The sequence below is a fragment of the Ctenopharyngodon idella genome, chromosome 20, assembly GCF_019924925.1.
Source record: "Ctenopharyngodon idella isolate HZGC_01 chromosome 20, HZGC01, whole genome shotgun sequence".
NCBI classification, from domain to species: domain Eukaryota; kingdom Metazoa; phylum Chordata; class Actinopteri; order Cypriniformes; family Xenocyprididae; genus Ctenopharyngodon; species Ctenopharyngodon idella.
The window spans coordinates 8,357,069-8,377,097 of record NC_067239.1 but is presented as its reverse complement, the minus strand read 5'-3'; the positions used below and the strand labels follow the sequence as shown (position 1 = coordinate 8,377,097).

Genomic DNA, 20,029 nt, shown 5'->3' with positions numbered 1-20,029 from the left:
TAATTAAAGATATATTTATCAAATATAAATTTTTGCTCAGCCAGTCCTACTTGAAGTATATAAAGTGTTGTGTACAATCAGTTGTAGTGCACAATCAACACCACAAGCATTATAACATGGAAAGAACTTCCTGTACCAAGCTTAAAGAGGACTGCTGGGACCTTTCCCGAAAACAGCACTGTGATGGTGGCTTCACATACACATTCGCACAGTCACACGGACAGGACACTCGTGGTTGGTGTTAGTTAATTAATAAATAAATAAAATGTACAATCACAAAAAAGTAGCACTAATAAATAACTTGATCTAGACCATCCACTGACAAGAATTATAAAGAAAAGGAATCATAGGCCTGCTGTGTACGTCTGAAATCTAGTGGTGAAGAGTTCAGCTTAAAGACTGGCATCCAACTCGCCGAAGAGGGGGAGATGGAGGGGTATCCATTTACTCAGCAAAACAAAGGGTCTCTTTCAGAAACGTCCTCTCAGTGGTCCACCTCCTGCATCAGGCTGCATTTTAATAGTCTCACCATTTCTCTGCATTGCTCTCAGAAAGGTTTTAGCTGCCTGACAAACTTTTTTGGCTGCATTAGACTGGCGAAATCAAGCAGTGTCACCAATCTCAGGTTCCAATTATCGTCATCGGGCAACAAACGTCATCAGACCAAATAATCTACGTTACAAGACGGTTAAAACTCTGGAAGTGACGGACTAAAACAAAGTTTGCTTATAGAAAATATAACAATATATGCATTTACTGTTGATCTACAAACAATGCTACACTCTTAAAATAAAGGTTCTTTATTGGCATCTGTGGTTAACCTTTAACATCCATGGAGCTTTTCCATTGCACAATAGTGGAAAAAAGTTATTTAGATTAATAAAATGTTCTTAACATTTAAGAACTGTTTACTGAAAGGTTAATTGGAGAACCCAAAAACGGTTGCGAAAACACCCTTTTGGAACTTTTGTTTTTAAGAGTGTGTACAGTAAATGGTTTCTTTGCTATAGTTTTGGCTCATCAAATTATTTAAAGCCTATATTTAATCTTCCTCAAATGTTGCAACACACTCTGATTGTTAAAAACGGGCATGTGGCAACATTTCTGCAAAATTATATTACATTATGCACATTTCACGACACTTTCAAGTATCTAGTGAGTGGTAGTAAAAGCAGATTCAGTTTTATCCGAAACGGATGAAAGTGAATCTGGCAATGTTTCTTTATGTCGGGTGTTGTATGTATCGCAAAAGTTGAAAAATTAAATGTCCAGTGAGTGCCGCTAAATGGTTAATACTCTATCATGGTTAAACCTTCGCTAAACCAAAACCTAACCAATAGTGTTAACAAAATAAAAATGCATTTGCTGAACAAACAATGCCATTTTAGCTTGCTTGTACAATTCTTTAGCTCTTTTATCAAGAATCATTTTTAACAGGACTCATACTCAAGCTCTTAGTATCACAAATGCAATGCTGTACTAGGTGAGCTATTGAGCCAGTTTACTATAATTCAAGTGAAGCCATAAATATGTAAACATAAAAATATATCAGTTTACAAATCATGAACTATGGTAAAAGGTCATAAGAAGCGCACAAAAATAAGTCTTTATTAAGTGATAAACTGCCCCTGTAATCATAATTTGTGTTATAAATAAAAAAATTGTTGGTCATTTCAGCTGGAAATTGCAATTAATTGTATGTGTTTTTAAAGTTCTGAAAACATATAGGTTGAGGCACATTTTTCCAGTGTAATGTTTCCAAGTGGAAATAAAAAGGGACAAAAAGTTAGTAACAATTCTGGAAAGGGAACATGAACTTATTTTTTCCTTTGAACTGCCTTTTGCCTGAAGTTCCAATTTGGATGGTTCTGTTAGTCTTTCGTTGAGCTGGTATGAGCTAAAGCCAGAGAGCACATCAGCACATTGATTACTGCACAATGCGCTTTTGTACTACATCACCAAAGGGTGTAACAGGCATTGTCTGTTTATCAATTATTCAGTAGAACAAATGATAACAAAGATTTGAGAGGAAACACCCTCAGCTGCTGAAAGTACTTATTATAGACACACCTGAAACATGCTGAAACAGGAAGAAAAATAAGGGCATTATATATTTAGAAAACAGAAACCCTCAAAATCATTTATAGGGGGGTTCAGAGTAAAATAAAATAAAATGTGTAATAATTTTATGACAATCATTACTTTACTGATAGCCAATCTCGATTTAAAAGCATCTAAATGACTGATTCTTGAAAAATAACTCTTTGAACCCAAATCCACCACTTCCATCCAAACTCATGATGGCACCAAGAACAAGCCTCTGTATTCAGAGTATCAGTAGGCAGTGCTGAGGGCCAAGGATGAATGAGAAGCAGCATGATGATATCATTTCCTCTGAACTCTTCCTGACAACACTGTTACCATCTTAAACAAACTGACATGCTTCAAGCTTCACTTGCTGTTTTAAGTGTTTATAAGCTAATTCAATATCGTGTTTGTTTCAAACATTTTAACTTACACAAAAAGTCAACATTCTCAGTATTATAATTTTGTTAGAGATAAACAAGCCAGTTAAAGATAAACAAGCCAAAAGCAGGTATAAATGATCCAAAAGCCTTATAAACTATGCCTTGAAACAAATGCCTCTGACAGAATTAACAAAAACTCACACAAACTGAAAAGGTTTATAGATAAATTCCCAACATTTAGAAACTACAACGGTTTGAATGTATAATATTTAAGAACTAGACTCTAATTCCGTATATAGTTAAAATACAAAGTCAAGATACAGGTTTTCTATCAGACAACATATAGTCCAGAATATTTCAAAACACTGAACAGAAGTTGAAGCGACTCTAAACACTCAGACCTTCTTTACAAACAAACATTTTAGCAATAAGAATAAGCCTTGAAGAATACTTACAGGTTTAGGCATTTTGAATCTTGTTGTAGATCTCGTCAAAGCGTCAGAATAATGTGAGTTTCCACGGAGCCTCCCTCTGAAGCAGAAAGATGGGAAACGTTTGAGCAGTGCTATTGAGAATGACTCACAAACATTCTGTCTGTCATTTAAACATGGGTGAGAATAAACCCTGACGCACTCTATGTAAAGCCAAATGAATCACGATTAAAAACTGGAACTCAGACTGTCACAGCCTCACCCAAAAGAGGTAAGACCGCCTTAAAGTTCCCACCCCATTTTGCAAATATTTGCTCCAGTCTCTGTTTCCCAAAGATCAACCCTTAATAGGGAATGCAGCCAAATATTCGGTTATAAAATGTAGCGGTACCAGAGTCATGCGAGCTACTCCAGAGATTCATACATACATATACATACAGAAAGACTTATCGCATTTGCTGCCCTCAGCTGTCTGTCTAAATGATTATATTTTCACAAGAAAAGATAGGCTATGGCAAATCAGAAATATATTGTATACAGTTTACTTATCAAGTATGCTTACACATTGAATTGCTTTTCATTATATATATGTACACTCTTAAAAATAAAGGTTCTTTATTGGCATCTATGGTTCCAAGAAGAACCTTTTACTTCCATGGAACCTTTTAATTGCACAATACGTTCTTTATAGTGGAAGAAAATGACTCCTTTAATAACTGTTCACTGAAAGGTTATTTGGGGAACCCTGGAAAACGCCCTTTTGGAACATTTATTTTTAAGAATGTATTTACAAAACAATGTGGTAAAATATTTCCATTCACGTTTATAAAATACCACTGATACCAACAAAATATTTATCATATTAACAACCAGTCAGTATCTACACTGTAGGCTACAACATAGCATACTAGCCTAACAGTTTCGGTTCACGAGTCGGCAGTTCAGTAAGTGAGTCAGATTAATTCAGTAACATCTACGACTGTGTTTTCGTGTACTAATAAATATCCAGTTCATGAGAATATTTTTTTTCGGGAAGCAATGTGCTGCTCACACTGATATTGACTCACTAAAAACAACCGGCTCATTAGAATCATTCATTTGGTGACCTGACTACATTTAGGTATGTTTTGGATTCACTAAAAGGAACTGGCTCATAAGAGTCATTCGTTCGGGATTCGGGTTACACCAAAGATAGACGTTGTTGCGGTGCTGATGAATAGTGCAGGAAACACTGAGTTTTTAAGTGCGGTGTTCCAGTCGCACAAGCAGAAGAATGCACGTTTGACAACCGTTAACGGAATCGAACGTAATGAAAATCAGCCGATTTCGATATTTGACTAACGTAAATGGAAGTAAAAACCGCGCGTTTCTCGGTTGCCAAGCGTATCACTCACTATCTAAACAGTTTAGTACGCATGGTAACGGTTCGTCTTCAAAAGAGGAAAGCTTTGTTTTTTCCTTTTCATGACTTACAAAACAAACACCCCATCATTATGGTAAGATACACACTATCTCATAATCAGAGCAGCACCTGTTGTTGGTGGAGATTTCTCTTTGACCTGGGTGGCGTCAGTACAAAGAGAAACGAATGAATGATAGACGCATTACGTTAACTGTGTTGTGTTCTTTGACCCAGACGATAATCGATCGGAGCAACTCTTACCAGAGTCGGTAAATTCAGTCCAGCTTCGGCCGAAAATTCCCCTCCCTCCGAGGAAATGAGCACAGAGTCCGGCGGTGGTAATATGGCTGACGGTGCGCTCACCTTTGTGCGCGCGGCTGAATGACAGCGACTCCAGTTCCTGTTTGAGACATGCTGCAGCGCGAGCGCGACGCCCACAGCAGAGGACACGATGAGTAGCGCGCCATGCTCAAGACCAAGACAAAAACCTTTCTTAAACCTTTTTTAAAACCTTTCACATCATGGAAGCTGAATGACTGAAGTTTACGTGAAAAATTATTTCAAAGACAGAATAATGTACAGTATTTAGGTACTAGGAACAGGTGCCCTGCAAACTGAAGTGCAGCATTCAGAAATATTATAAAGTGGTAAAACAATGTGGCACTGTCCAAGTAGCCTGCTACGATAATGTGATTTTGCAGGTAATAGAAGACTCAGATAGACTCATATCTCACATTTGTCAATGAATATGATTTCATTTTTTCCGGTAGTGTAAATGCCTATTAGTAGCGTACAGGTAGGCCTAAATACCTTAGGCTACATAATGTAAACATCTTTTGATTGATTGTGATATTTTCTTTACTGCCCATGAAGGCAATTTCCAAACCCACACATAATAAACCTAAAAACCCAGAATGCTTCAACAAACCGTGTTGGAAGAAAAGGGTGTTAGGATCTATTTATCTGTCAGTAAAATTAAAGTAACATAAAATACAGGAACTGTAATATGTGGGAAATATTGCCGACATCAATAGTTTTATAGCCTACTATGGCAAGCTTTTCAGGAAATCAAGTTTTTATATATTGTGAAGATTTTGTGTCATCGGTTTAATAACGATGCATTGGTTTAGCCCCGGGGTGTCCAAACTCGGTCCTGGATGGCCACACTGTAAAAAATATTCCGTAGTTTTTACAAAATAATTTTGGCAGCTGTGGTTGCCAGAATAATTTTGTAAAAAATACAGAAAAACTGTAAACACATTTACAGAACAAACTGTAAATTTTACAGTATAAAACTGTAATTTACAAACAAGAAAATTTGAATGTAAACCAGTAAATTCAACAATGCACACTACTACTAAAATCTGTTTTGCACCTTTAACATATACTGACACCACCATAATAATACAGGTGGTAAAAGAGAAAGCCACATGAAGAATCAGTGTTCATAACAAGTAGCTTTTCCATGAGCTGAATTATATACTAATATAAAGAAGGTGCAAAGAGTCATTGACGCAAACGCAAAACACCATCATGGTAACCCACAACACTTACATAATGCAATAAACATTCATTAAACAACAGAAGATGTAACATAAAACCCTAATGTACATAACTGATAACAAAAACTATTAAGAAACATGATTTTTTTAAACAAAATACTTTCAAATGTGGAGTGTCACACAGGGAATTGTGGGAATATCAGTTTACAGTTTTTGACTGTAAATTATACATTGATTTGTTCTTTTTTACTTCTAAAAATTGTAAAAATTTACAGCATTTTACTGTGAAAATTACATAAAATATCTGGTAAGAGCTTTTACAGTTTTTCCCTGTATATAGTACGGGAACGTACTGTTAACCTTTTTACAATTTTTTTCCGTAGCATTTTTACAATATTTTAACGTTAAAATCACGTTCATTTTTTTTACAGTGCACTGTCCTGCAGAGTTTAGCTCCAACACACCTGCCTGGAAGTTTCTAGTATGCCTAGTAAGACCTTGATTAGCTGGTTCAGGTGTGTTTAATTGGGGTTTGAGCTAAACTTTGCAGGACAGTGGCCCTACAGGAGCAGGACTGGACACCCCTGGTTTAGCCTATACAACATATTGCTATGCCTGTATAGTATACTCATTCAAGAAAACTAATGAACCAACACATATTCACACATACACATTTCACTTTACCCAACCTGAGAATGTTGAGCACAAATTAAAAAATGTGGGTTATACTCTCATACTCTAATTTCATGTGCTATCTAGGACAGCTGAAAGAAAAAAAAAGAAAGAAAAAAAATCATTACTTGATTCTGCTCTTCAAGTGCTCTGTGTTATCATGCTGTATTCCCCTTATATCACTCAAACATTTGCACTTTTCTAATATTTGATCCATGAGCTTTTTATTAGCCCATTTATAATAATAATAACAATTATATATATATATATATATAATGACGTTTTTGCTTGTCTGACAAGAGACATATATGAGTATGTGCTTACTTATACTTAAGAGACTAAATTAAAGAGAACAAAATAAGAAAAAAAAAAAAAAAAAACGTGTATGATGTCATCTTTAAATTAAATAAACCTGTTTCCTGCTGCTTTAACCTCAATAATGATAAACTGGTAATTTGATCGGTGATTCAGTAGAGAGACCCATTATTACAGTCATTACATAACTACAGACTACATCTCAATGTGAAAAGGATGGGGCATTATTTTAGTCATTACTGCACCTGTGCTCACTAATTTCACAACAAGATGAAAAAATGTATGCGTAACATGAGGAAAACCTTAGTCAGCACTTTCATTCAGATGACTAGTGCAAACTGTTGAATTATTAAAGGTAATCGCTTATCTGAGAGAGAGAGAGAGAGAGAGAGAGAGAGAGAGTTCTATAGAAAGTATTTAGTCTAGAATAGATGGAGCTTTTGCCCATGTTTCTGCTTTTATGTCGTGTTCACTTTGTAATAAAACCTCATATGTTTGAATGATGAACAATAGTAATTAGGTCATTCAAACATTTACGTCAGTTCTGAATAAGTAAGTACACTGTGACTGTGACTCAGAGGTCTTTCCTTAACAACTTCTTTACATCAACACGCCTGTTTCTATTTGTGTTGCCAGAGCTGCACCGACGGAAGTGAAACTTCGGTGCACCTAATGGGTGTGGTCATATGTGGGAGTTGACCAATGGAGAAGCAGGATTAAAATAGAGCAGTATATAGGCGAGGTGAATGAAATCTGAAGCGGAACCGTCGAACAGATCACGTCACGGTGTTTAGTCAAAGGTCCAGGCGAGACAGGTAGGCGGAAAAAGGGAAATAGTCATTCCGCTGAAAATTCTTTTTATATAGTTAATAAAGTTTATGAAGTCGTAACAAGGACTGACATCATCTCAGTACAGTATCATGGTCAGTGTTTTGAGGACAACTCCTCTGTACAACATTTGGGGAGGCCATGAAAACGAACCATTAATATATTCTTCAAATAATGCTGCTTTTACAAGCTCTAAATATTAACTAGAGTCGGTCACAAGTTTTCCATACAATACACCTGCTGCATTACAGCAGTAATGTGGCCAAGATTTTTATTAGCTTGAGTAATGGCCAGTATTTTTGACTCCGCAGCGCCTCCTACAGTGTTGTTCTTGAAATGCAGTTCAAAGCGCAGTTCTTGTACATAGTAACATAGCGATATAAAAATAACATATTTTGCAATCTTTTCGCAATTTTATTCAGATAATATATGAATAATATATTTATAATAATATGAAAATTAATTCGATTTTTATAAAGAATGCGTGAACCCTTGAATATTTTCCAGCATCTTTCTGGTTTCCTGGTATGACCTGAAATGAGAATAGACTATAAAGGTTAACTCTTCACCTCAACTATTAATTAAACTAATATTTAAAAAAAAAAACAGATTTTTATTTTACAGATATGTTAAAGTGATTAAATGTTTGATCGGGTTTACCTCTTATCGCATAAAGGAGTTTATTCTTGCACCTGAAAGGCCTCAAATCTTTGGTTAGTGACGTCTTGAATGAGCACTGTGGATGAACAAGATATGCAAATTATGCCCAAAATACTGTTATCACTGCCTAATCTGTCTCAACAAGACAACAACAGACTTGATAGATTAATCCCAAAGTCAGTGTTATGTATTAAGTCACCAAAAAAAGTAAAAAAAAAAACACTCACTGTCAAGCACTGTTCTTGCTACATATTTCTGTTCTAAAGCATTGCTGACCTCTTGCATCAGCCAAGGGAGGAATTCGGTCTCTATATCTGGAGCAGAGATAATGAACTTTTATTCACTAGACAGTATACTGGCTATTCATGTATTAATTCATTAAAGATCTAAAGATGATTTAATACAGAGATTAATTCAGTTTCTCTGCTTTTCATGCACACATGCTGGGACACTTGCCTCTCTGCACAGGGTCATAGAAGTAGCCACAATCCCTCAGATTGGAATAAACTGAGGGCAACAAGTCAGACAAGTACTGTTGAGCAAATGCTCTCGCAGCAATTTTATCTGCTGTCTCCTTCTCTTTTTCCAGTACTGCCTTCTGCTGCTTTATCCGGTTCTCCTGCATTGCATTAAAATACATTGAAAATACATGAGAAGCATTACCACTCAGAAAATATACTTTAACCCCGTGAGATTGCTGTCAGCATTGCTTGTTCACATATAATTTTAAGATGTTTTGGTACAGTATGCAGTACAGTGCTGCTTAGATTCTTTTCCAGTTGAACGATAACCAATCAGAATCCATCCTGCTTTAAAGAGCTCAAGAATTTAAAGTGGCAGACGACATGACATAGCAGTGCGCACTTTAGAATAAACAGAATTATATCATCCGCAGGTGTGGACACTAATATCGTTATAGTTGTCTTTATAGTTATCGTTCTTGGTGTGAACGGGCCTTTACTCTGATGGTGTTTTGACATTGTGCACTGTCTATATGTGAGTATTGGTCATGGCTTTCTATTTTGCCACCTGTATTATAATGGTTGTTTTTAGTACATTTTAAGGTAAGGAGGAGATTTTGGGAGTTCAAGTAGATTGGTGTATTACCATTATATCACCTAATGAAATATGCACTTTACTGGAACAAATACTTCACACTTAAAGGGTTAGTTCACCCCAAAAAATTGTCATTAATTACTCACCCTCATGTCATTCCAAACCCATAAGACTTTCGTTCATCTTCGGAACAAAAATCTTTTTGATGAAATCTGAGAGCTTTCTGTCCTTCCATAGAAAGCCTACCCAATTGGAACTTTGATCCTTCAAAAAGTTCATAAAGAGATGGTAAAACTAATCCATATGAATTGAGTGGTTTAGTTAAAATTTTCTGAAGAGGCACGATCACTTTATACAATGAACAGATTGAATTTAGGCTTTTATTCACACATTAACATTGATCAGCAAACATAAACAGAAGCTCAACCGAACCTGATTGACGTGCGAGAACAAACCTCTTCCGGAAGCTCAAACGTGCTGCGTAACACACGAGAATGAACCTCATTGGTACTCGCACGCGTCAAGCAAACATGCTTGAGCTTCCGTTTACCACAACTGATGTGTGAGTTGATGAATGTTTACATGTGAATATAAGCCTAAATTCAATCTGTTTATCTTCAGAAACAGCCGACAGCCGACGGCCAAGTAGCACGTCCGTTCTGCGCCTGTGTAAGATGAAATGACTTTCTGTACCAGCAGGTGGCAGTAGCTGAGCAGCCAATCAGAATGATCAGATGGCCCAACGGACCAACGAGCTCCGACGCCCGATTCAACATGTCGAATCGGCCGAAAAAAAGCCAACGAGAACCAACTTCAGCTGACTGTGCGGAACACACTGAGAAAACTTAGTCGGCCGACGAACAAAAACTGCCCGGCTTGGTGTGTTCCTGCCTTTACGGGTTTGGAACAACATGAGGGTGAGTAATGACAGAATTTTCATTTTTGGGTGAACTATCCCTTTAATTGGAGTAATATAAAGTCTAGTTCAGGCCACAATGCACCTATCCACTGAACTTTTAACCACCAGCAGTTTAACCACCAGCCACCAAATTAGGGGCTTTCACACTGAATAGTTCTAGGAACTCAGTTATAGGAACTAGCCACTAGGATTTCTCCCCCGGGCCATGTTCCTGGTTGCATTCGCACCGGGAATAGGAACTCTGAAGCAGCCGACAGTGGCGTCTTTAAGTGCGATATTTACAAACGGTTTAAAAACTGGTTAATGGAGGATGCTGTGATCGGAGCTGTGTTTGTTGTGTGTCGTGGGTTTCGTGATAACGGAGATGGAATGTAAACGCATAATTTACGCGACTGAAAGAGTAAAAAGTTGGGCTATGAGACTTTTTAAAAATGCCAGGTGCCGGTGTTTGACATGCGTTTGACCAATAAACATACACTCACGTCACTGATAGTTCCTATAGTCCTGGTTTAGAACCTACTCTGAAGTTTAAGCTAATTTAGTTCCCCCCAAAAGGAGTTCCTAGAACTAAAATTGTTCCTAGTTCCTGCGGTGCGAACACGCCAAAATCCGGGTACTTCAGCAAAGTTCTAGGAACTATGAAACTATGAAAACCCCTGTTGTGCCGTTATTTCCAGACAACAAAATTGTTTTGTGTCCTGTTTCTCTGTTGCCATAGTCTTTACCTCTGATTTAATAAAACAACAACCTTGATAGTTTTTGGCTGAGCATCATGTTGTGTATTGGTTGTAGTGATTCTAACCTTCTCCACACGGAGACGGCGTTCCCTCTCCTCTAGCCTCTGCACCTCCACCAGCTCAGCGTCACGGATCTCCTTGAATGTCTGCTGCTGGGCCCTCAGGTTGGCCAGCTCCTCCTCCTCCAGCACTTCCAGCAACGCCTGCTCTATTGTCTTCCCCACCAACACCTGCAGCACGGGCTGGACCTCCACATCAAAATCAAACAGCTGCAGACAAGACAAACAAATGCAAGTCTTACCACTGGGAAATGATCGGCAGATTTAGAGATGTTAAATGCAACGTTTTCCCTCAAACTGTCATCTGCATGAATCATTTACAGATTGTATTAATTTGATTATATAAGGCATTGATTTATTTTACTGAATGAAACAGCAATACAGCGTTGATGAGCAGAGATTTGGGTAAAAAATGCAGAGGAAGTGAGAACAGACAGATAATCTGCTTTTTAAAGGGTTAGTTCACCCAAAAATGAAATTTCTGTTATTAATTACTCACCCTCACGTTGTTCCAAACCTGTAAGACCTTTGTTCATCTTCGGAACACAAATTAAGATATTTTTGATGAAATCCATCCCTCCACTTGTTTCAAGTGAGCTGTGAGCTCAACATCTGTTTATGAGCACTATTTATTCATTTTACACATTTAAGATAAGCTTTTATAAACTCATGAGTCACACTGTACACTACAGTCTCTGGGCTATAGACTGTAAAAAAAAAAAAAAAAATGGATGACGTGCCTCCACTTCCTTCCACTATAGAAAAATGAAGCCAAAAAATATCAGAAATAACCGACGAAATCTTGCGCCAGTTACATCATTTGGAGTCTGAGTCTGCACAGTAGTGATCCTGAGGTGGAGCCGTGGTATTAAGGTCCCGGCCATACTCCCACTCCCGCAGAATCAACCGCAAGCACAGCTGTCAATCATGACGTTACACCCTGTTTTTATAGCATCAAATAACTTACTAAAACCAAACTTACTGGAAAAACGAACAGTTGAACATATGTCAGCGTGACAAGAACTGCCTAAAATGACAGAAACTGGAAAAAAATTATTTGAAGTGTAATTGGATTTTTTAGTTTGGCTCGCGTCCCATTTAATTACATGGAGAGGGCGGGGTTTATGACCTATACTGCAGCCAGCCACCAGAGGCCTATTGCATTAAGCTAGTTGAACAAAATCTGAGTTTCAGAGTTGGTTTAGTTGACAAAACCTGGTTTAGAACAGGTTCAACAGGCTCACAACGCTCGGTATAAACCTGAAACCGGCTTTATGCAGCAGGCCTCAGGGGGCGATAAAAATGCTTTGGCCATGTGCGGCACGCTTGCTCTGAGCTCACAGTGTCTCAGAGACCAATATTTTAACGTTTCATGAAAGATGACTCACTGTCTGGCCATCTGAGATTTCAATATGGAGACAATGGTTAGGATCATGATTTTTCCGTAGTTTTTCAGCACACCATGAGTGTATATAAGTACCATTTGTTTGCTTTGGCATCTGATAAAGCGTTTGGACCCTGGTGACACGTGATGTCAGATTTAACGAGCGGATAGAAGAAAAAAGCATCCAAAAACAGCCAATTGACAGCATCTATACTGCACCTCTCCCTCTTCTATCTGTGTGGCTGCATCTCGTCCAGTTTTGGCTGGGACGAAGAGGGGAGTGTCTGGTTTGTCCAGGAACATGTCTGTTTGGCATTCCACGCTGACTTCCTCTATACGATCGCTCAGCTCTTCCAGATACATCTCTAAAAAAAACACATCAAACAGATTTTATGACTTGATTTCTGGGCTTACATGTGTTAAGATGCATGTCTATTCTGAGATTTACACTTGTAACACAATGAAAGTAAACCTAGGTTATTTTGGGGTAGCTTTATGCCAGATGTTATTGATAGATAAAAAAAAATAGGGGAACATGAGAACATGACCTGGGCCAGACTTGATCCCGGGTCTCTCATGAGCACCAGAGCTCAACATTGGGCTCCGACATTAAGCCCTGCGTTTATTGTGCAAAATCATTCGCTACCTGTCTGCAAATCTATGTTCTTTCTGCCCTCTAGTGGTTCTGGTGTTTTCAGGCCAAACTGCTCCTTCAGCCGTTTTCTGGACATAGCTCTTCTTCTGGCCTCCTGCTGTCTCAGGATCTCAACTGGATCGGGCTGAGATGTCTGTTAAACACATTTATATTCTTTTATATTCTATTCATTCATTAATTGTGCTCTCATCATTCATCAATTGGGCACAGTACCATATGAACATACATTGTGCTATGGTTCATAATAGTAATGAGCTTTTTAGGCTGTTTTTTACTCTCTGGTATTTTTACATTATGCTTATAAGAGAGATTTCTAACCTTTCTGCATTAATACTCACAATGGGTAGGATATGTTGAGCATATGTATTTCCTCTGACAACACGTCGGTCATACATGATATTTCCATAACTGCTCTGTTCTTCATTTCTGCATCATACAGTGAAGAGAGAGAGAGAGAGAGAGAGAAAAAAAAATATATATATATATATAGATAGATAGATAGAGAGAGAGAGAGAGAGAGCGAGAGAGAGATTGAGAGAGATAAGAAGGTGTGTGTGTGTGTGTGTGTGTGCGCGCGCACATCACAGGACCATCAGAGTGGGAAAAAATAAATTGAAATTGAAAAATAAATTCTCGGCAAGTTTTATCGTCACAACATGTAGGGAAATCTTAAATACTTAAATATATCTATGACATTTAACGTGTTTAGATTAATAAATTGGCAAAATGAAAAGTTGAAGTGAGAAGTGGTGTATGACTCACAGCAGCGGATCGGTTTGTCTGTATTTGGGGCGGTTGGGAACCGCACGCGGACGGCTGGAAAACGTGTAAACTCCGCTCTGCGTCTCGTGTTGTGCCTGTAAATTAGATGCCATTTTTTCCTTTTAATTGTGATATCAAAAGTGTGTCTGAAGGCTGAAATCATTAACTTTTGGTTGTTGAGAGCTGGACTGGCATCTGTTGCTGCTACAGTTGTTGTTAGTGTTACCGTGGCAACTGTATCCAACAGCGGTCCACTTTGTTTACTTCCGGCTCGGTTAATCTTTTTTTTAATTATTATGCAACCCAGTATGTGTCATATACGTTCACATTTCTGATGTTTTGAACAGTAATATCAAGTTTACTGTACGTAGTTGTAGTAATTATTAAAATTATATATATATATATATATATATATATATATATACAGCATATGCTATAAGTAGCCTAAATAGAAAAAAACAAATACAAAGCAACAGGACACATCAAGTCAAGTCACCTTTATTTATAAAGCATATTTGCATAAAGAGCAAAAGTTAATTAAAAATTATCCCATAACACTGTAAAACAACGAACTATTTATTGACAAACTCATACTGAAACTGAATAAACTGAAAATGTATCATCGTGTTGTTGTCTTGATTCACTTTATGATGAAAAAAACAAACAAAAAAAACATCTAAGCTTCTTTTAAACTGATCACTAAAGAAGTTGTAATAAATGCTTACCAAACTATAAGTGTAATAATTAATAAAGCTTTGCCAGAGGGTAAAATAAATCAAAATAACCGTTTAATAATTCAGATCTGAAAATGTGCACAACGTCATAATAACCAGTAGATGGAGACAGGTAAACTGAGTGATTTTGCCTGCTGAGAACAAAACTGAACAGATGGAGCAGCTGCACTCAAGCTGACACGAAAAAGACCAAGTTTAATTTACAGGTGCTATAATATAGCGAATATAATCTATTGCAGGCACTACACAGAATATATGTAGATCTATAGATGTTAGCAAAAACTAATGTCTTTTTTGATGTTGTAACAAATAATTGTATGGCTCAAAGTCCTCTATAACTTTCAGTTGGTCCCATCTGCAATGTTTAGATAAGGAGTTCACACTGTGATTTCTGGGACACCTTCACTTGTGTACTTTGGACATGTTGACACATTCAGAGCTTTTACTCTTTTTATCATCTTTGAAATCTTAAAAAGTTTTGTCTCACTTTCATTTTAACTCACTTTGTTTAGCATTATTTTTATACATCCTAAATCAATGATTCTTTTTTCTTACAGTTATTGTTTTTGAATTAAGAAATTGAAATTTGTGACGCAAGGAAGTGGTTTTGGGTGTCTGAAAAAACAAGAGACTGATGCTAACAGAAATCAATTTACCGCAACTGTACACCTGGCATGGGCTCTCATTGTAAACAACACGGTGGCCATGGTTAAACCATGCCAAACATATAAGTCACTGCACAGGCATTGCAGTGTGCGTTCATCAAGCATTATTCTGAAACATGCCTTTTTCCGTGGATGTATAATTTAATAATTGACTTTTCTAAAAACAAAACAAAGGGGACTGATTGCCATGCTTTTCATGCATGTGAACTTTGCTAAACAAGTTCTTGACGACTTGTGAGCAGGCATTTTTTCATCTCCCTTGCACAAAAACAGATTCACTATTCCTCAAAATAAATAAAAACAGTGAAATGGACTATTTAAATATGCTAAATAAACATCACATTAGTGTTTCTTTTTTATTGTTGAAGTAATAGTGTTGAGCTTTCTTCTCCTGCATCCTATTCTTCTTCAATCCAGAATGGCAGCACATCTGAAAGGTTTGAGCTGTGCCCTCTATACAGGCATGCATTTGCATTTCCTTCAGCCTGAACCCTCAGCCCATATACATTTCACTTTTGGTGTGAAAGGGCTTTTACATTTGCCAAAAAATAATCTTCAAGTACAAGCAAGCCAAGCCCAGGTGAAAAAAAGTAACGCAAAATAAATGTAACCCATTACTTTCCATAAAAAGTAACTAAGTAATTCAATTAGTTACTTTTTAAGGCAGTAATGCAATATTGTAATGCATTACTTTTAAAAGTAACTTTTCGCAACACTGGATCTGGATATGTGAATTTCCTGATAGTCTAAAAGAACACTACCAGACATTTTAAAACACTTATATTATGCACAATATAATATATATTGTGCCTTCTATGTCCAAATCCTTTTACAAACCCGATTCCAAAAAAGTTGGGACACTGTACAAATTGTGAATAAAAAAGGAATGCAATAATTTACAAATCTCATAAACTTATATTTTATTCACAATGGAATATAAATAACATATCAAATGTTGAAAGTGAGACATTTTGAAATGTCATGCCAAATATTGGCTCATTTTGGATTTCATGAGAGCTACACATTCCAAAAAAGTTGGGACAGGTAGCAATAAGAGGCCGGAAAAGTTAAATGTACATATAAGGAACAGCTGGAGGACCAGTTTGCAACTTATTAGGTCAATTGGCAACATGATTGGGTATAAAAAGAGCCTCTCAGAGTGGCAGTGTCTCTCAGAAGTCAAGATGGGCAGAGGATCACCAATTCCCCCAATGCTGCGGCGAAAAATAGTGAGGCAATATCAGAAAGGAGTTTCTCAGAGAAAAATTGCAAAGAGTTTGAAGTTATCATCATCTACAGTGCATAATATCATCCAAAGATTCAGAGAATCTGGAACAATCTCTGTGTGTAAAGGTCAAGGCCGGAAAACCATACTGGATGCCTGTGATCTTCGGGCCCTTAGACAGCACTGCATCACATACAGGAATGCTACTGTAATGGAAATCACAACATGGGCTCAGGAATACTTCCAGAAAACATTGTCGGTGAACACAATCCACCGTGCCATTCGTCGTTGCCGGCTAAAACTCTATAGGTCAAAAAAGAAGCCATATCTAAACATGATCCAGAAGTGCAGGCGTTTTCTCTGGGCCAAGGCTCATTTAAAATGGACTGTGGCAAAGTGGAAAACTGTTCTGTGGTCAGACGAATCAAAATTTGAAGTTCTTTTTGGAAAACTGGGACGCCATGTCATCCGGACTAAAGAGGACAAGGACAACCCAAGTTGTTATCAGCACTCAGTTCAGAAGCCTGCATCTCTGATGGTATGGGGTTGCATGAGTGCATGAGTGCATGTGGCATGGGAAGCTTACACATCTGGAAAGGCACCATCAATGCTGAAAGGTATATCCAAGTTCTAGAACAACATATGCTCCCATCCAGACGTTGTCTCTTTCAGGGAAGACCTTGCATTTTCCAACATGACAATGCCAGACCACATACTGCATCAATTACAACATCATGGCTGCGTAGAAGAAGGATCCGGGTACTGAAATGGCCAGCCTGCAGTCCAGATCTTTCACCCATAGAAAACATTTGGCGCATCATAAAGAGGAAGATGCGACAAAGAAGACCTAAGACAGTTGAGCAACTAGAAGCCTGTATTAGACAAGAATGGGACAACATTCCTATTCCTAAACTTGAGCAACTTGTCTCCTCAGTCCCCAGACGTTTGCAGACTGTTATAAAAAAGAAGAGGGGATGCCACACAGTGGTAAACATGGCCTTGTACCAACTTTTTTGAGATGTGTTGATGCCATGAAATTTAAAATCAACTTATTTTTCCCTTAAAATGATACATTTTCTCAGTTTAAACATTTGATATGTAATCTATGTTGTATTCTGAATAAAATATTGAAATTTGAAACTTCCACATCATTGCATTCCTTTTTTATTCACAATTTGTACAGTGTCCCAACTTTTTTGGAATCGGGTTTGTATCAACTACAGTAATTACATATATTTTGTCACTGGACTATATGAATAATTCACCCAGAAATGTATATGTGGAGCACAAAAGTAAACGTGCATAAAGTTTTTCCATAAAATAATGGTTCACAGAGAGCCAAATCCCCACCAATATAAAAAAAAGCCCAAATAAGTTCACATGACTATATTCATTACATAAGTGTATTTTCTTATAAGAGAGACAGTATTTTCTAGGGTATTTTTTTATTTTATGGCTTCAGAAAACTTAGCAAAAAGTAGTGTGGACCACTTTTATGGTTTTTGTTTTGACCTTTTTGGAGCTTGACAGCCCACTATTGTATGGCAAGAGCCGTGTAACAATTCTTTAAAAATGTTGTGTTAAAAAATAACATAAAATGGCTTTGCAACAACATGAAGGTGAGTAAATGATGTTATAATTGTCATTGTTTGGTGAACTATTTCTTTAAGAAAAACATGTACTTAGAGGAACTGAGCAATCATGGGTTACCACAGCTTGATTACTTCAAGGTATTGGGGTTCCTGTTGGTTGTATTCTAGAATATTATTATAACATATATTTCTACCTATTGTCACGTTTCCTAAGCATGGTGCCAAAGAATATCAGTTCAAACAGACTTTATTAACACAAAGAAAACCTAAACCAAACTCAGAACTAACATTAACGAGAACTGAAACAAGGGAGCTTATATACTGAGAAGAAACAAAGGGAACTAATTAGGTAACAGCTGAACAGAATGATTAATCAAATGAGTAACTATAGTAACTAATGACAAACACTGACAGGCAGGACAACAGCAATGAATGAAAACAAACTACAAACAGAACATAACTGTGTCATAACGCCCCCTCTCGGAAAGGTGTGACATCGCGCCGTAATAGATGAAATGAGGGTGGGAGCTGGTGAAGGGCAGGTAAGAGTAGGCAGCAGAAACCAGGGAGTGGATGGTGGTAGCAGCCATGGAGGAGATGATGGGAGGAGTGGCCAGATGGTGGTGACCCAGAGCGCAGCCAGAATGAAAGTCGATGGAAGGAGTTTTCTGCACTTGTCACTTATTTTATTTTTAGAGCATCTTTTTTCAGTCATCGTAATTGCTATTAAAGTTTGCCTGTTTAGACTATGTCCACTGGTTTTTTTATGTGCTTTGTTGAGTAATTCAATAACATTGTTCCCTATTTAGATTTGCTGGTAATCCAATACTTGTGTCACTGAATAGTCACTAATTGGTTGTTAATTTAACTTTAAGCATTAAAACATTCATTATATAAAGTTCCCATTCATCAGTGTATAATGGACACAGCAATGGCAACAGAGGGACAACCACTGTGTTATGTAACTAAGAGACTTCTGTCCATGAACACATGCTACTATTCACAGTTTCATTATGTAACATTTGTCCCTTGCTTTGTCTTTAATGAATGTTTAGTGGCTTGCATTGCCAAGTTTATAGTGAATTTTGAAAACAAAGTCTTAACCTGCCTGGCATTTCCACTTTGTCAGACAAAAGTTTACTTCACTTGCTGATTGCTATGAAACTTCTTATTATTAGCATTATAAACCTTTTAATTTATATATAAATACAGAGCATGATGCTTTAAAAGCTGCTTAAAAGCCTGAGGCTTAAAAGCATGCAGCTTGCACAGTATGTTCTATGTCTTGATAAGAATCTTTTGAAGATTTGCCAGCAATACCCATATACCAACCAATATTAGCGTATGCACATTACGCTATAGTGACATTTGACACACTGCAGCCTGTTTCTTAGTAAGGGGGAAAGAGGAGGAAATAGGGGCATATCTATAGATATGAGAGACGACAGACCAAATTCAGCGAAAAACCAAATCAGTCCACATGATAGCTGACTTCCTCTCCAAAGCAGAACACGCTGTTCTCATTGACATTTTGTTTTCTATGTTATGCAACCCCTTGCTAACGATGGGGAACAGAGCCGTTCAAAATGCCATATGTATGAAAGCATGGTTTCTGTAAGTTCCTTATAACATCTTTTAATGTTTTTCTTTTGGTATACCAAAGGAACAAAGACTAAAAGGATTATTTCAACTAAAAATAAAAATTCTGTCATCATTTACTCAATCTCATTTCATTCCAAACACAAACAGTATGATTTTATTCTTGTGGAACACTAAAGATCAATTTTTGAATTTTTATCCAGGCCACTCTTTTTAATATCATGAAGCTGCAAAATGACAAACAAAGCTATATTCAAATTTTATGGAAATATCGTCACACACACACACACACACACACACACACACACACACACACACACACACACACACAAAAAAAAGACTTGCTGCTTTTATGAAGCTGGAA

The 20,029-nt window shown here is 37.2% G+C and overlaps 2 protein-coding genes and 1 long non-coding RNA gene across 4 annotated transcripts in view; 1 reads left to right on the top strand and 2 right to left on the bottom strand.

The window, feature by feature from the left end:
* Nucleotides 1-4,710, bottom strand: part of ezrb (ezrin b) — a 29,422-nt gene extending 24,712 nt beyond the window's left edge. The window contains exons 1-2 of one of the 2 annotated variants that reach the window (XM_051875087.1): nucleotides 4,563-4,710; nucleotides 2,924-2,999 (exon numbers count right to left, since the gene is read on the bottom strand). In XM_051875087.1, the coding sequence (XP_051731047.1) occupies nucleotides 2,924-2,935 (12 nt within the window). In that variant the 5' untranslated portion in view covers nucleotides 2,936-2,999; nucleotides 4,563-4,710. Of the gene's footprint in view, nucleotides 1-2,923; nucleotides 3,000-4,430; nucleotides 4,454-4,562 lie in introns of those variants that run through there. The other variant, XM_051875088.1, reaches the window with a different exon arrangement.
* Nucleotides 3,825-11,016, top strand: LOC127502285 (uncharacterized). The gene is made up of 3 exons (XR_007926809.1): nucleotides 3,825-4,395; nucleotides 4,536-7,605; nucleotides 10,034-11,016. It is a non-coding gene; the product is annotated as an uncharacterized LOC127502285 (long non-coding RNA).
* Nucleotides 7,631-14,147, bottom strand: rsph3 (radial spoke head 3). Its single transcript, XM_051875093.1, has 9 exons — nucleotides 13,851-14,147; nucleotides 13,427-13,514; nucleotides 13,080-13,221; nucleotides 12,653-12,798; nucleotides 11,056-11,259; nucleotides 8,735-8,897; nucleotides 8,506-8,592; nucleotides 8,279-8,354; nucleotides 7,631-8,150 (listed from the first exon to the last, which is right to left on the bottom strand). The coding sequence occupies exons 1-8, from the start codon at nucleotides 13,961-13,963 to the stop codon at nucleotides 8,299-8,301; spliced, it is 999 nt and encodes a 332-aa protein (XP_051731053.1). The 5' UTR covers nucleotides 13,964-14,147; the 3' UTR covers nucleotides 7,631-8,150; nucleotides 8,279-8,298.
* Between the last annotated feature and the right edge of the window lie 5,882 nt (nucleotides 14,148-20,029).

Coding starts and splice junctions, on each gene's coding strand:
- rsph3 (XM_051875093.1), bottom strand. CDS start 13,963: ATGGCATCTAATTTACAGGCACAACACGAGACGCAGAGCGGAGTTTAC. Junction 13,515..13,850: donor AGACAAACCGATCCGCTGCT/GTGAGTCATACA, acceptor TGTATGATGCAG/AAATGAAGAACAGAGCAGTT. Junction 12,799..13,079: donor GAACATAGATTTGCAGACAG/GTAGCGAATGAT, acceptor TGTTTTTTTTAG/AGATGTATCTGGAAGAGCTG.